General features: G+C 40.4%; 1 protein-coding gene across 1 annotated transcript in view; it reads right to left on the reverse strand.

Annotated features, from left to right (window-relative positions):
• The window catches only part of dock2 (dedicator of cytokinesis 2), a 103,991-nt gene that overhangs the window by 77,574 nt on the left and 10,088 nt on the right, over nucleotides 1-16,329 (reverse strand). Inside the window, exons 13-24 of the mRNA XM_085295265.1 lie at nucleotides 14,207-14,457; nucleotides 13,772-13,870; nucleotides 13,528-13,600; nucleotides 13,118-13,221; nucleotides 11,855-12,056; nucleotides 10,212-10,309; nucleotides 10,021-10,110; nucleotides 9,670-9,770; nucleotides 7,671-7,805; nucleotides 2,969-3,077; nucleotides 2,465-2,535; nucleotides 614-720 (exon numbers count right to left, since the gene is read on the reverse strand). Of these exons, the coding sequence (XP_085151391.1) occupies nucleotides 614-720; nucleotides 2,465-2,535; nucleotides 2,969-3,077; nucleotides 7,671-7,805; nucleotides 9,670-9,770; nucleotides 10,021-10,110; nucleotides 10,212-10,309; nucleotides 11,855-12,056; nucleotides 13,118-13,221; nucleotides 13,528-13,600; nucleotides 13,772-13,870; nucleotides 14,207-14,457 (1,440 nt within the window). The remainder of the gene's footprint in view (nucleotides 1-613; nucleotides 721-2,464; nucleotides 2,536-2,968; nucleotides 3,078-7,670; nucleotides 7,806-9,669; nucleotides 9,771-10,020; nucleotides 10,111-10,211; nucleotides 10,310-11,854; nucleotides 12,057-13,117; nucleotides 13,222-13,527; nucleotides 13,601-13,771; nucleotides 13,871-14,206; nucleotides 14,458-16,329) is intronic.

A 16,329-nucleotide genomic window follows, 5' to 3' on the forward strand; every position in this document is an offset into this window, starting at 1 on the left:
ATCTCAACAGAAAATAGGCCACACAGAGAAGACTACCTGACAAGCTAAACACAAAAATAAATCCTAACTAAGGCAGCTGACGATTTTAAGTTAGGCTTATTCTTTCATTTTGAAATCTATTGACAAAGAAATTCATAAGAGAATCGGGCAACTATGAAAAATTCATGAAACTGTCAGTTTGATGCAACTAAAAAAAGGCTTCATCAGAACATGTGTCTTTATTGCAGTAAACCGAATAAATGCTCACAAACCCATTATGTCCTTTACTGTTTGGCTAATGCTTTTATTCTAAGTGCTTTGTCCCACAGGAAATGGAACATTACCCTTTCTGTATTACTGTGATCAAACCTTTAGTGCAAAGAGCACCCTCACTGGCCATAAAGTACAGTAGAAGCAGTCTGGTACAGTTGCTGAGCTAGAATTACTTACTGTAGCATAGACCTTTTAACTTGATCACTACTGTTAAGTAAGAAGCAACGAATGTTTTAAAGGATTTTGAAGGATTTCACTCAGAATGTATATGTGTATTTGTGATTCGCTCTTTACACAGCATGAAGTCTGCTGTTTGTTAGTAACTCAGTGCTGAAAACTGTTAATGGAAAAAATGATGCACCTTGTCTCTGGAAGAGCTGGCTGCTGACAATTTCAGTCATAGAGGCCACCTTCTGTTTCTGGAGTTTCTCAGGAGGAATGCAGGAGTAAAAGTCATGCAGCAACTGACTGCGGAGAGAAAATGACACAGAGGAAAATGAATAATCATAAAAGATTATCACATGGGGAACAGCAACTGGACACACAAAATATTCAGAAATTATATTTTTACACATTTTATACATCTCACCAAGCATTACTAATTCACACAATGTAACTGCTTCAAAGATCAAAAGCAAAACCATCCCTGGTTTAGACACATCACCTTTAACATATAAAATATGCAACCACTAGAAGCAGCAGTTGTATCACAGGGAAGAGCAGTGTATGCCGCATGGAAAACAAATGAGCTAAAGTCTGCACACATCTTAATGAAGACATGGGTTTGACTTATCCTCTGCCCCAAATTCAATTTTGGAATAATTAAATGGGCTGGTTGCAAGCCCTGACGCCACTTAGAAAGATTGAACGCTCAGAACATGGCAAACCCTCGGTCTCAATTTTTTGTCTGTATCTCACTTTGTCTCTGTCTCCTTGAATTATGCCACACAGGCTGCTGCAGCACTTTCAATAATGGCATAAAAGAAGAAAATGCAAACCTTCTGCTCCCAAACTAAACATAACACAAAGGTCTGTGTGACTTTTGATGTCCCCCAAGCTGGCACAGGAGCAGGCTCGAGTACAGAGGATCAGTGAAGTCCACTAATCATCTGGGCTGAGTCTAATTAAAATCCAAAATGTCACTACATACTCTGTGGAGATGCTGCAGATACCCTGAGTAACAAAACACATCCTTAGCAGACAATGTCTTCACTAGTACCACTGCACAGATCACACTACAGGTGCGTTTACAAGGTGTAGAAATGTAACTATACAGGACACGATACAAAGCTTTGATGTCCACCTCGAGCAGCGTAATTGTAATTCACATGGCCTGTTTGTGGAAACTCTGCTCGAGGCGATCCTGATCAGGAATGCAAAGGGGACTTTACTTTCAAGTTCAGATGGCTACGATATGTTTGTGGATATGTGTGTAAAGAATTGCACAAGACAGAATATAAAGGGTGAGTGAAGGGGTTTGGGATTGGGAGATAAAAAAAGGAAATGAATGACAAAAGACAGAATATGATAATATATGCCCTGACTTTTAAGTCTGCCTCAACACTCATCTTCGTGTGTGAAGCAGGTGTTTAAGGTAGCACCTCTGTGACACTGTGTTGACATCGAGCCACTAGAGGGACTGAACTGGCAGATGCAGACAGTCCACGAGCTCAGACACGGACACACAAAACCCCACAGGTCACAGAAAGGTGAAAAGACAATATATGAGGATGGGAAGGTTTAAAAACTGAATGTGGCAAGACAAGAAAACATACTAACTGGTGAAGTATGCACACTGATTGTATGTTTCAGTTGGGTCAAGGAAAGGTTATGCCAGTCTTTCTAAGTCATTTTGTTCTTCAGGACTCTGAGAATAAAAGAGAAGGGGTTCAAATGGCTTTTGTTTGATGGTTCTGCTAAAATTGTCATTTCACTCAGGGGCACATAGAGGAGAAGCAGAGTGTGTTGGAGTGTTTGTCCTTGTGTCCACGTCAGTTTGATGGGATTTTTATCACCTGATAAAGGAGGTAAGGTTTAACCACGATGGAATATGGGAGGAAATAGAAGAATAAGGGTCACTGAATAAAGCCAAGTGGGAAACGTGAGGTGAAAAAACTCATATATTCTCTCTGTAGGTGTGAACGAACAAGACCAAAGATAAAGTGCTAGTGTGTGCATATCTCTCTGTTTGTGAGTTTAAGGATAAGCTTACCTGAGAAGCTTGGCATCAAATACTTTCTCCACATCTTGCAGGACTGTTGGCAGGTACTTCAGAGCAGCAACCTAACAACACACACATGCACACACACAACACGCAACAAGTAAATAGTGTTAAATTACTGTCTTGAAACCCTGTGCAAGGTGACTTTGCCATCAAACAGGCATTCTCCACATGTGTTTAAAGGGGGTGTTTCATTTTTCACTGGGCTCTTGTCTTTCTACCTAACTTTTTCTGATGTTTTCTGTTTGTATGTCTGTGTACGTGTAGGCACAGAGAATAAGAGGAAAACACTAAGCAGCAGAATACTGATGCAGTCAAAAACAGACTTTGAGAAGTGGGAGCATGAGGCGAAGGTGAGACATAGTGAGACAGGACATCTAGCAAAACAGAAGGAGCGGAAAAAGGGTTCGGATAAAGATGAAAAGTATATAAAAACAATGTAATGAGGTGCACTAGGTTGTGAAGCGTGGATGCAGGGTGAGTGTATGTGATTACCCTGAGCAACAGTGTGGTGGTGTAGTCTGTTCTCATCAGATTGTTGATTGACTCAAAAAGCCTCCTCAGCGACTCCTCAAACTCTTCCTGCTCCTTCCCCTCGTACAGCCTAGAAGCGCAGAAAAACGTGAAAAGAGAAGACGGGAGACCGTGTCAGTAATTACAGAGGAATATGAATAGTGAACAGGTTATAAAAGAAACAATACGGATTAAAACAGCAGAAAATAAACAAGTGTACTAAATAATCAATGAGAGTGAGAATGGTCAAAAAGGGCAAAAAAGATGCAATAAGTCTCATTTATAATTGATACATATGCATACTGATACATATATCAGTTTGTACTATAAATGATTAATTCGATAAACAGAGACTGGTGGATAATTATTTCAAGGTTTTATTCACAATATTTTATGTTATTCTATTTTCTTTCTCTTTGCAAACCAATAGATCCCCTTGCATAAGCAGCTGAGACACGCACTTCTAGAAGTAATATGATCACAAGATGTCAGGCCATGTGTAGCTCATTCATAGGTCATTCATAAGGATGCGTGCCATAGTCAGACACTTCAAAGATAATGCCTGCTGTACTTGAATGATTTTTCTGTAAATGGACTGGAGTACTTTTCTACTCTGAATGAGCACTCAAAGCCTCATTCACCCAGTCACACACACATACATATCTAAACCTAATCACCTTATCCAACATTCACACACACTCTTCACACACACTCTTCAGTAAATGCATAAGGGAAAGTCAGGGGTCAGTATGATGCCCAGAAGCAAAATGGAAGAACTGGGAATCAGACCTTCAACCTTCTAAACAGTAGACAACCCGCTTTACCTCCTGAGCCAAAGCCAAACTAAAAAATCAGCCCAAATTAATTTAGTGGGTAAAAAAGTCCACATCTCCTCAAATCCTAAATCTACTGTTATTGCAGCTCCACAACAACCTTAGTTCTTAAGTAGCCAATTTTATACCGCTGATAAGTTTTAGTGGCTTTCCTAAAAACAACCAGTGTTTCTCTTCACAGTTTAAACTGATTCCAGGCTTGTAATGAAAGGTTTGTTAAGTTATCTTCATCTTTTCTGTGCTGCCATTCTTTATATGAAATCAAAGTCACTTAGCACAGAGTGACACTGCATCTGAATTTTTTTGATTTTCTGGATATGGGGTATAAACTAAACTGGCTACAGTTCCTCGTATCTTCTTTCTGTAACAGGAGTGCACTTTAAACCCTAAGTCAATCATTTATTTAGCATACGAAGCTGTAAAACCCACGAAAAACTGCCTAGGTAATTACACAGCAAAGCAATATCTTTGATTTAATGTCCTATATTCAATTGTAGTAATGGAGAAAAAACAATGCAGCATTACACTAACAAAATGAAGCCAGTTTTTGCAACTGAACACTGATAAGCACTGACTGTTGTAACTACAGCATCCTGTCACAAGAAAAGGCTGGCTGATTGTGTTGCTTCTAACATCCCCTCAGGTCTACGGGCTAGCGCATTAGCAAACTTTATTGCCATCCATCTCTCCACCCATTTCCTTCCTCCTTCTCCTCACTGTGTTTGAGCGATTCAATTGCACTGTGCAGTTTTTAATTACAATGGAAGTTATGAGTGCTGGGGGGAAGGATTAGCATGTGGCACACAGCAAATTTAGCATGTGGAGGGATGGATTAGGCAGTAACACACAGAGGTATTATCACTGGGCTCTTTGCAGAGTACAGTTATGATTACACACGCATTGTCCTGCTAATCCACCAGCCCTGTCTGTGCGTGAGTGTTTCTGTGTGTGTGGGGGTGTGTATGTGTGTGTCTGTGCACACCTGCGTGGGTGTTATCTACAGTTGATGTGTTAGTGCTGCTATGCTAAGACTGGATTGTGCACTCATACCACAAATACGCACTTCTCCTGCATTTTACACAATAGATGATCACTTTACTCTTAACCTAAATTTTATTTGCTCACGAAGCGTACACTAACACAAAATTATGTAAATTTAAGAAAGGAGTGAGCGGCAGAGAAGAAGTCTGATTAAAAGAGGGGCTGAAGAGCAACTCAGCTGCAGATATTGTAGTTGTAAAAATAATGTCTTCAAGACACCAGTAAACATGACATATGAATTTCTAGTCATAAATATCTCCCTGTTCTGATTCGTAATTTTAATCGGCTTCCCTGGAGTCGAAGTGCTCATTGCTGCAATATTTTGACTGAAATGAGAATAACCAAAACCTCTAAGATGCATCACCAATGAGCGTAACTGTAAAAAATCCTCTGATTATTGTTTGGTCTGTAACGCTTGAAATGTTTCAATCTGATCGATGGAACAGAGTCCCAAGGTACGCATCAATGTGACCCTGAATTTTAGTTGGGAACTATTTTTCCTGTAATTAGTCTTTTACTGTCAAAGTACTATCCTTTTCTGCCTGCTTTTATATTAAATAATAAGATGTGTTAACAATAAGATAACAAAATTCAAAAGCTCAGACACAGACTTGTTTCACAGCAACCATTTTCCGGTGAACTGGTAAGTAAACACAGGTGTTACTAATGACATTAAAGTTCTATTTAATTTAGATGCAGAGGATTAATGTGATTAGTAACACCTGTGTTTACCTTCTTTGTAATATAAAAATGGCTGCTGTGAAACAAATCTATTGTCATAACTAGAAAACACTGAGCTGATAATAAAATGATCATCTAATAATTTTTTTATCACATTAATAAGAATAAGTCTTCATATTAGAAAACATTCTTTTTCATGTGATATAATTACATGCAGTTTACTTGAGGTGAACATATTAAAGAGGACTGTGAGAGCGATTAACTAGACACCAGAGAAATTACAAGCTTGAAGCTTGGAGGACAAAAAGAAGCAAAATTTAGAATTGCTTGCCTTACATATTTCTGAAGTACACATTACACATTCATAATAGATTTTGAACACGAAGCTGGTTTGACAACCTAATAAATCTTCAATGCCACCTATTTAACTATTAATGACTGCTAGTCTTCATGGTGACGGTGATGAAGCCTTACAGATGCATCTACAGCACGGTGGCTCCCCTGAATATGTGATTTTCTCTCTGCGTGACAAGGCCTTAGAGTAGAGGAGAAATCTGATGTGAAAACTTTAGATGCAGAGGAAGCTGAAACTGTCAGCAGCAGGTAGTTGGTAGACAAAGAGACAGAAAAGGAGAGAGAGAAGCCGAGAAGAAGAGTGAGATTTATCGCTTTAGAAACACCCAGGGGATGCTGGTGACTGAAGCTCAGTCAGTCTAGGACCAGTGATGAGATAATGTCATGCACACACAAAAGCATCTACTTAGAAGAATGCTTAAATGTCTGCTTAAAATGTCTGTGTGAACACACATGCACATACATAAACACAAAGAAAAGCACAAAAAGACAAACCTGCAGAAAAATCTGAACTCACTGACAGAGAAATCTGCCATTTTCTAATTCTATCATTCTGAGACACTGGATCTTGCCATTTTTTATAATAGCATTTTGTAACACCTTGCTAAATAGGCATATGTATCTCCATTTTTATTTGTAGACTGTATATTAAAATGGGCATAGTTTCAGGTTCTAAAAATACTCGTGACTGCCAGTGCTGACCCTCAGCTTCCTAGTACACACACAAATGGTATCCAAAATCCTATGTCGCCTCGTTTTCAAGTTATCACGTTCACAAGATTTTCAGAAAACCTGACCTCTGACCTTGACTTTGAGGTCAATGTCATTGTTGTGACATTGTTGTGACTCTCAGTGACCTCTGACCTTGAAGTCATGGTCACTAAGATTCAAACTTATTCATTTACAAGCTCCACTTAATCTTAAGGTCTCATTGTTGCCTCATTCTCAAGCTCTCACATTCACAAACTTAGATTTCCATCTTCTAAAAACATGGGAATCCAGATCAGAATGGGCAAGGTATACCAATATAATTTCATGAGAATGCTGGAACAAACAAAATCTGACCTTAAAAGTTTGATGGACTTGCCCTTGTCCCCAACTGGCAGAGTAAACTCAGTATAATCAATTTATTATCCGAATTTATATATCTCTTCCCATTTCCAGTTTCTCATCAAATAAACAAACAATCAAAAGCCCCTGATGCCCTTTAGAAGATTAAAAAGACAGACTGTCACTGATCAGGTGGCACACACACACACACACACACACACACACACACACACACACACACACACAAAACTAATTTCTATAAACATTCATACAGAATTCTACAGGGTTGTGTCCTATGTACCTACATCCAGTGGCATCAACACAAAGTCACTCAAGTTACCCACAGGCAGGGAACATCATGTTTCTGGATCATCTGTCTGATCTCTCAGCAACAACTTTTTCACTAGTTATAAATGGTGTTTACACTCGTCATATGGTGCAGCCCTGGGCTCAGCACAGTGGGTGTCTCTCTTGCTGGAACTTTTCTGGCCATGTTGGCTGCCCATTCAGCAGTCCTGCCCTGACATTAGCTAGATCATTTGGTTGCTGCACTTCATCATCAATGCTTATTAGCACCTTTAGTGCTGTAATCAGCAGGCCTTTCTCACAGAGCTGTCAAAAACAATTACTTTGGCAATGCAGAGTCACTGGGTTCTGTGTGTGTTCAAGAATCTCTATTTGCATTGTCGAGGATCCAAAAACAAAACAGAAAAAAAAGTACTCACTGCGAGTAGAGCATGCGTGAACGAACAATAAACTTGAAGATATACTCGAGGGCTTTGAGGGTTCGGAGTATGGGCTCACACTGTTCTCCTCGACTGGACACATCTAGATACCTCTTCAACACCGACATCAGCTTTCTGGGGAAGAAAGATACGGGGGAGGAATCAGGAAGGAGGTGCAGGATGGGGAGAAAGGAGACAATCAAAATCATTCAGACAAAATTGTCATTCCTTTTCTGATGTTGCACAGGTTGGAAAGTTAATCACCAACTCCATTTTTCACTTCCATAGAGCAGAAAGACGGAGTGCAATAGAGTGAGAGCAAAAGAACCAGAGAGAAAAACTGTCAGAGAGGTGGCTGTGGAAAAATAGCAAAATAGTATTTCACACCTGAACAGATGTACCTTTCACACAGCTCACAGACATTTTTATTTGCCCTCAGATGCATGGTGAAGAAATCATTCTCCAACACATGCACACCCTGCAGGCGTCTTTAGACACACACACATAAATATTCTGCTGTGCCAACGCAGTTGGAGAGAGGTTTGGGTAGCACAAAGTTCAGTCTAAGTTTACAACCTACCAGAATCTTCCTCTTTAACCTTCCTGTGTCGCAATATTATACAACACTAGAACATTTGTACAGTAGCTATATAGCCTTTTGGTTTTGTGATAGCTCAATTTCCATGAAGTGGCAACAGCGGATCGCTCGCTAAGAACGACCACTTTAAAACTACACAATCCTCTTAAACAATAAAAGTCCTTTTAAAACTTGACTCCAATCTGGCCTCACTGCCATTAGAGTGGGCTTGAAAATACTTCCAATGTAATTACTAGTCAGTGATCCCTAGTTTTGTTTTGGTGCAGTAGCTTAAAGGCAAGTACAGGAGGATTTATTCCATCTAAGAGCAGTTTAAAATATGGTGAGAGCAAGTTAGACAGTTTTACATAATAGCCTCTGGGCTGACAGGCGATAAGCTGCAGCGACCCTCTTAGAGGGTGAATGCCAACATACTAACGGGAGAGGGATGGAGTTATGATAGAGCACATATGAAACAATGAAATTAGAGGTGAGGGAAATAACCATCAGCCTCAGAAATCCAGAGTGGAAATCAGCCTTCCATCCCTTATCAAGGGGAAACTGATTTCAGACCCTCAGCTAGGGGACCCTGTTTCTCGACCTCACAGACTAATATGGGCTCCTTCCCCTCCATACAGGTGACGTTCCATGTCCCTTTAGCCAGATTTGTCAAGCATTGGACGATCAGAGGGATCGCCAGGGCCTCTGCCCAGAAACACTAAGGACGTTTTCTTTGTCTGAAGTGGAAATGCTGATAATTAGTCTATTTTCATCTATTATGAGTGTACAGTTTTTGAGTTTGCGTACTGCAAAATAAACTCAATAAATACACCATGTATAAGACCACTTCATTATAACGTGATATTTTGCCGGCCATGCGGGACATGCTGGAATGTAATATTCTCATCAGTCCTACGTGTCGCTGCCTCATTTACAGCATCTTTTCAATAAGAGTGGCATTTCCTATTTTATTCTTAAATGCATGACATTTTACAGTGATTATGTGGAATATAAACTCATTTACCTCAGATTAATGTGATTACATAAGGGGTTTTCATCACCATATTTATTTCTATTGTCATTATACAAGTAAACAAAAACCCACACCATCGGCCTCTGGCTGCATCTTGTCACTCAGCACCGTTCAGACAAAAGCTCACATTTCCTGGAAAAGCCTGTCTCTATTTACTGAGCTCTTGTTGTCATGTGTCACTGTGAGCTGTTGAGACCAGGAATCTGACTAACCAAAAGTGAAGTTATTAATCACTGCACCATGCGGTTTAGATTCAATTCACCAAATCATTCAGCAACTTCCTTTGCTGCTCCAGTAAATGGGATGTGTTGTTAAAAAGTGTATCTTACTCTTTCTGGAGTGACATGACAGTAAGAGGAAATAATGGAAAGATAATGGAAATAACCTACTTGTAAGCCAGTGTAGCACTGAAATGTTGCTTGATGTAGGCCTCCAGCACTGTGTTGAAGTGCTGGAATTTTCTGTCAGCGATGAGCCCGATGATGTGTATCTGCCAGACATAGTAAGAGAAGAGAGACTATGAGAGTTTGTTAAACGCTTACAAAGCAGTAAAACATTTAAAAGGCAGATGAGAATTTTTGTATGATCATCTGACAGTCGTGTTTATTTAGGAAAAGATGGACGGTTAGATACAAAGATGTCAAGACCCGCTGAACGCAGAGATAGCCTGTCAAGATATCTGCTACATGTGTTGACAACGCAAGCATGCAAAGTCAGACTCACAAAAACCACACACTCACCAAGGCATCAAACACAAGAATGTCATAGTCATCAGTCTGAGAGTGTTCCATCATAATGTTGAACAAGGCATCCAGAGTGTCCTGCAGAAACTACATACACATGTACAGAAAAAAAAGGGAGAAGCAGTCAAAGTACACACACACTAGTCTACACGCTTATTGAATGGCACACTTGTATTCACACCACTGACCTTGACCACCTCCTCTCCATCAATGATTTTTAGCTTCTCCAAGTTTTCTTTGAGGAGCTCAGGTCGAGTCCTCCACTTGAGCAGACCCAAAAGCCCCACTACACAGACGAGAAAACAAAGGATTTTTGATGTTCAGGTGGAAGTTGAGGTTACTCAACTATAATGTAAATGCCATTTCAATTAACAGCATAATTAAAAAAGAGAGAGATTCTCCTTGGTATTGCGCAGAATTCAGTATTAATTTCATGTGAAATATAGTAAGCTGATTTTTTCTGCGCTGCATTAAAATTAGAGTTGAAACAATAAATGATTTAATTAGTTACACTAATTAACTGACAGCACTGAAGTTCAGCAATTTGCTGTTTTCCCTGTTTTAAACCACTGTAAATGTAATCAACCGGGTTTTAAATATACAATAATAAATATAAAGTGTATGCTTCCTGGGCAATATACATTTAATTCTAGAGTCTCAAGTTCATTTCCATCTGCCAATAAAGTGGAGATTTGTCAAGTAATGATTGTTATATGGACAGTGCCCATCCCTCTGGGACTTTCAAATCCACAGTCTGTGTCATTAATTCTGCTTCAGTTTGACACGGGGCAGATTTCCATGTCTCTGTAGTGCTGCCCACGTAAGGCTCACTGCTTTCCCTGACCGGTAATTTCTGACTCACCGGGCCAAGCCGCACATCTGGTGGGTGGCCCTGAACAACATTGTGTGCATGCATGCTTAAAAGCCTTTGTGTGTGTAAGTGTGTGCATGTGTGTGTCTGTGTGCACGTGGTACAGGTGATTAATACAGCAGGATAATGTTCATTATAGTGATGGACTGACTTCCTCAGTAACAGCTGTTGAACTCCACCTGTCTCTGATGCACCTTACTGTCTGGGGTGAACGTGCTTTTTGCATTAGATGTAGATGTGCATTTCACTCTGTATGTGTGTGTGTGTGTGTGTGTGTGTGTGTGTGTGTGTGTGTGTGTGTGTGTGTGTGTGTGTGTGTGTGTGTGTGTGTGTGTCTGGCCTGTGGGGCTGCCTGAGTGTGTAGGACAAAATGATGACATTCCCTGCTAATAAAATCCATGTATATACACAGCCTGCCCTCCATCCCTTGCTTATTATTCCATGACCACAAAACATATAGTCTAATTAAGATTCTGTTGACTCACCATTAATTGGTTAGAGGTTGTCTTTCCTCTAATTTGACCTCACCTCAACCTTTAACTCTAAACCTAAAAATAACACAGTCTTAGCACGTCAGTAAAATGTTGATTGCATTTCACCACAAGTTTGTTGTTTTCAAGGGAAACATTTGAATCCAGCTCAATACATGAGGCCACATCCGACCAGTATTTCTTACAGACTTGTAAGGAGTGGATTTGTCCTCTACTAATTTCACAGCCAACCGATGATTCATTGTCTTTGCCTGGCCTTATTAGTCTGTTGAAAGAAGTTGTTAATTAATGTTTTTTTTTCTTTTTTTGGATGTGTCAGGCTTGATTTCAAGCACCCTCCTCCACATAAAGGTCTGCTTTTGACCTTTTGTCATCTATTGTGTTTTCATGGCCGTTTCTGTGTAAAAATCGTTTGCCCTGCCAAGCCTCTAGCGTGCTAACGTCGCCACAATATCAGGCTTGCACGTACCGTTTTGGGTGAGTTTAGTGGAGCAGACCAGGGTGGAGATGGTGAAGCTGTCTCTAGAGCTTACAGACAGGCCTCCTCCTCCCCCAGACACGCTGCTTGAGCTGCGGCTCAGTGTGGACATCTTGTGGGGGTCACTGTGATGGTTGCGGGTTGAGGGCAAAGACAAGTAGGAGTTCACGTCTTCCATGCGCTTGCTGTCACCCTAAAAGCACAAAGTCATTTTTAACAAAATGCTGTGGATACCATTAGTGCGACAAAGCTGTCATAGATGTATAGAAATTGTCTCAGCTTACAAGACGTCTTGATGTAAATGAAAAACTGATCGATTTGATACATTTGTAAGATTTGTAAAGCGTAATCCTATGTTTTGCCTAAGCCTTATTTACTTCTGCCTTAATTTTTGTGAACTCATAGTTTTGGATACAGCTGTGTCAGACAAGTTAGAAAGATAGAAGCTTTGACAAAAACAGAACACCGTTAATTTGTCACATCAACATCAACGGTTCTTCTAGGTTGATTGCTTCAGGGTGGCAGGTAGTGGGTAGTGGTAGCAGTGGGACAGCTCTGGCACGGCAGAGGTGAGGGCATCAGTGAATGTCATATTTTCAACTCAGCACCCTCAACTCTGTCCTCATTAATGCCACATCAGTAAATAATGAGTGAGTGGCTGGAAAAATTGGAGAGTAAGAGAGTGAAGCCATGAGCGGCGCAGAGATCGAGAGGAATGCAGGGATAACGAGAGATAATCGAGAAAGAGGGCACAGAGGGACCATCCATTTGGTCTTTGAGTGAATTAATCTTCATTGGGTTTGGCATTTAATCAATATGGGGATTCAATCTTAGCTTGGGCTCATTTGGCAGGAAATCTATTTGGCTTCACTCAACCTGTCTGGGTGGCCATAACCTCTTATCTATACTCGCTACATGTTTAGGTCAGTTTTGATGATTGTTGCATTTAAACATACATTGTTAGACGTTTTCCCCGGTGCAATCATCTTTCAAACTTATTTGTAGATTATCTACCATACAGTATTTTCGACAAGTGGCTGTGCACATTTTCACCACTTTTGTTTGACCTTCATATTGTAAACATAAATTCATCATGAAAGGATCATTCTTTGTTTGTTATTATGTGTTCTTAGGTCTATATGCGCTATTCTCTAAACTGGAAAACGAGGATGATGGTATTTCCTTTTGAGAGGATACTGAGTCCATTCATTAGTTCGTCTTTCTTTATCCAAAAGTTCTGCCGCTGGTTCTGACCTTGAAGACCACAAGTTCATGCAGTCCATCCTGCAGAACAGTCCCATCATCCTTCATTAGACGCACAAAAGCCATAGCGAAGTTCTTCTCACTCTTATCCTTGGCTGCAAATTAAGGAGAACGATAAGTAAACAAAACTAGAAATGGCCAGGGGAAAAACACATCAGGGAAATAGAGAAAGAGAGGAAGGAGTTCACACGGCACGCGAATTCACACACAGAAGAAAGAAAAAGTGCTCATTTGTTTAATCAAGTATGTGTAATGATGCCTTGGCTCATTTTCCAAATAGGTTAGACTCATTCTGTCCTTTCAGTGTCACATTATACTCAGGGGATCAGAGAGGAGGAGTTAAGAGTGATGATCTAATGAAGAATGCAGACAAGTAGAGAGAGACAGAGGGTGATACTTACACTCCTGGGAAGAGCGATGTCTGAACATAAAGCGTAAATGAATTCTGTGCATTTCTTCCAGGGGGACTGCCACCTGGAGGATATCTCACGTTATTGTAGAATATAATAAAACTGATATCCTAAAGACATACTGACAGTATGATGTGATTTCTTTCCTTGAACATTAGAAATCACGAATGCAAATGCATTATATCAAGACAACGGAACGAAGAGACTAGTAGATAAGGAAATAAAACACACACACCTTAAACGTCTCCATCCAGCGGGGCTGTTTGACTTGGTAGTAGATGACAGATCTGTACTCACTGACTGCCTTGTCCCCTGCTCCCAGACAGATGGAGTTCTAGGAAAAAGAGAGGTAAAGAAAAATACACCTCACAGTGACTGTGAAGAATTTATGTTTGTGTGTGCATCCATGTATGCCTAAGATGGATTTGCCTTCTGGGATAAATCCGTATCCATTTGCCCTAACTATGAGAGGGTGAGTAAGTGTTTCATCAGTGCCGTGCTTGCTCAATGACCTACACCACCTCAATCATTTAATACACAACATATACTTTTGCACCCGCACACTTTATCGATACCCTAGACACACACAAACCAATCACAGTTCATAGAAATCCCTCTCCTCTTTGAATCCATTGATGTGCTCTGTCCCTGTTATTTCACATTTCCTCACCTGTATGACTTTGCCCTCCTCATCACAGACCCACATGATGACCTCTACGTTTTTCTGGGTTGTCTTGTTGTATTTGTCGAAGTCTCCGCCCTGTAAGGTGAGGTAGATGTCATTGCGAACATCTCCAGGCATAATGATCTCTGGGAAGCCAAGCTTCCGGGCTACCACGGTGCTGCGGTCCACGAGGTGAGGGTATTCCTTCCGAATCTGCACAATGTCCCCCACCAGAGCCTTCATGGTGACCCACAGCCCTATGGATAAGAGAATGAAGAAGACTATGTATTAGAGATGGAGGAAGAGAATGTACTACTGAAAAAAAAAAAAAAGATGCGATAATGACTTTATATACGTTTTTTCCTTATACATATTATTCTTCTGCACTACATAAAGTGTGATGCAGAGTTGTGGTTGTGTTGGTTAAAAGAAGCTAGGAAGAGGCTTTTCAAGCTTATATCTGGTCACATTTCTAGTTAAAGCCATGAGATTTATATTTTGTGTAGAGCTGCCATGGGTATGCTTTGTTGGGAACCCTGAAGCACATATGAAATCTTCCTATTCTGGCTTTGGAAATCTTAATGCCGGTAAATCTGAGCAGGTCTCAGGTGACCAGCCCCGTCCTCAGTTGCCTCACATGTTTCGCTGGCTCCATTCTCAACTGCAAGACCGGGCCCAGGCTCAAACCCAAACCCAGCTCCAAGCCCAGCTTTGTGGCAGCTGTGGCTAGAAGATCAGTGGATGCGCCAGCTTCTCCAGTCTGCATACTGAAGTATGTTTGATCAAGACACTGAACCCAGAGTTGCCTCTGATGTTGCCTCTGATGCATCAGAGTGTGAGTTCGTGTGAAAATGGTATAGAAAAAAAAGTTCTTTGAATGTATGTGAATGAGCACTGTAGCAAAAAGTGGTTTGAGCACACAGTTAGAGTAAGGGTACGCATTATATACCAGTCAGTTTATGGTATCATAAAACTTTTTATGCTTATTCTTCAAGCATACATGCGTTTCTGTAAAATGCAACAGACCAGAAAGAGAAAGATGCACAGATAAGATTTGGCCTGCAGGACCATCTATCATATAAAACAACCTGTGTAAAAACAGTGTATTTTAATGGGCACGAGCATAAACTGAATATTTTAAAGAACTTTGCAAGACCAAACCTTAGCAAATTTAAGAGCGTTTGCATGTAAATACAGGCACCACTCAAGTCTTCTTTAAACGAGGGATCGCAAAACGAGTGTTCATTTATTTCTCTGTGGGAATGTAAATTCAAATGGAAGCCAAATAAATGAAAATAACTTCAAGGACCTGTAGTATTAAAATTGAATTTAAAAAAAACTTTAAGATGTTTTCAGGACCAACAGAAACCCTGAAACATGAGGCCTGAGGGCTGAACTTAATGGATGCTTTATTTTATGTAAAAGGTTACTGGTTATTTATGGGAAACATGATATTAAAATGAACTGAGGATGTGCTGGCATTGCAGACAAGACTGCAATAAATGCTGGAAAATTGCTGTGTCCCATTTAGGAAATGGGAGCAAAGGGGGAAAAGAAAAGATGGAGGTATTATTATTATGAACAGAATTTACTTCTAAAGAAAATGGACTCTCAGAGGGTTTCAGAGAAATTGGGTGAAAAAGCAAAGAAAAGGAATTGGGAATCAAAAGGGAAAAAAGAGGTGAGCTATTTTAGGGAAATACATAGGTGGTGAAATCTAGACTGTGTTACAAACCTACATTTTCAAGGCTAACCACAGACCTACAGGGAAAACACTCAATGTGTTTTGTGTGTGTGTGTGTGTGTGTGTGTGTGTGTGTGTGTGTGTGTGTGTGTGTCTGGACAGTAGCAAAAGCACCTAAAAGAGAGGAAGGAGAGATTAGGGGTGAGTAATGTTAAGAGCAGGCATCTGGTGGCCTCAAGTGTTCCTTCCATATCTGCTTGTTCAAGTGCTCCTTTCATTTTCCAGGTTATGCCCAGGGCCTTCAGGAGTGAGAGGAGGATAAAAGCTGAGCGATATGACAGTGCAGTCGGATATGCGGGGTTACTCTATGTGGAACAAGACAGTGTCACCCATAGGGGTTGTCAAAGTCTGCCATAAACATGAGGTAGTGAGCAGCAAGACTAGA

The sequence above is a fragment of the Mchenga conophoros genome, linkage group LG2 (assembly GCF_057382185.1).
Source record: "Mchenga conophoros isolate Kocher_MC1m ecotype Shallow Benthic linkage group LG2, M_conophoros_male_GT1.1, whole genome shotgun sequence".
NCBI classification, from domain to species: domain Eukaryota; kingdom Metazoa; phylum Chordata; class Actinopteri; order Cichliformes; family Cichlidae; genus Mchenga; species Mchenga conophoros.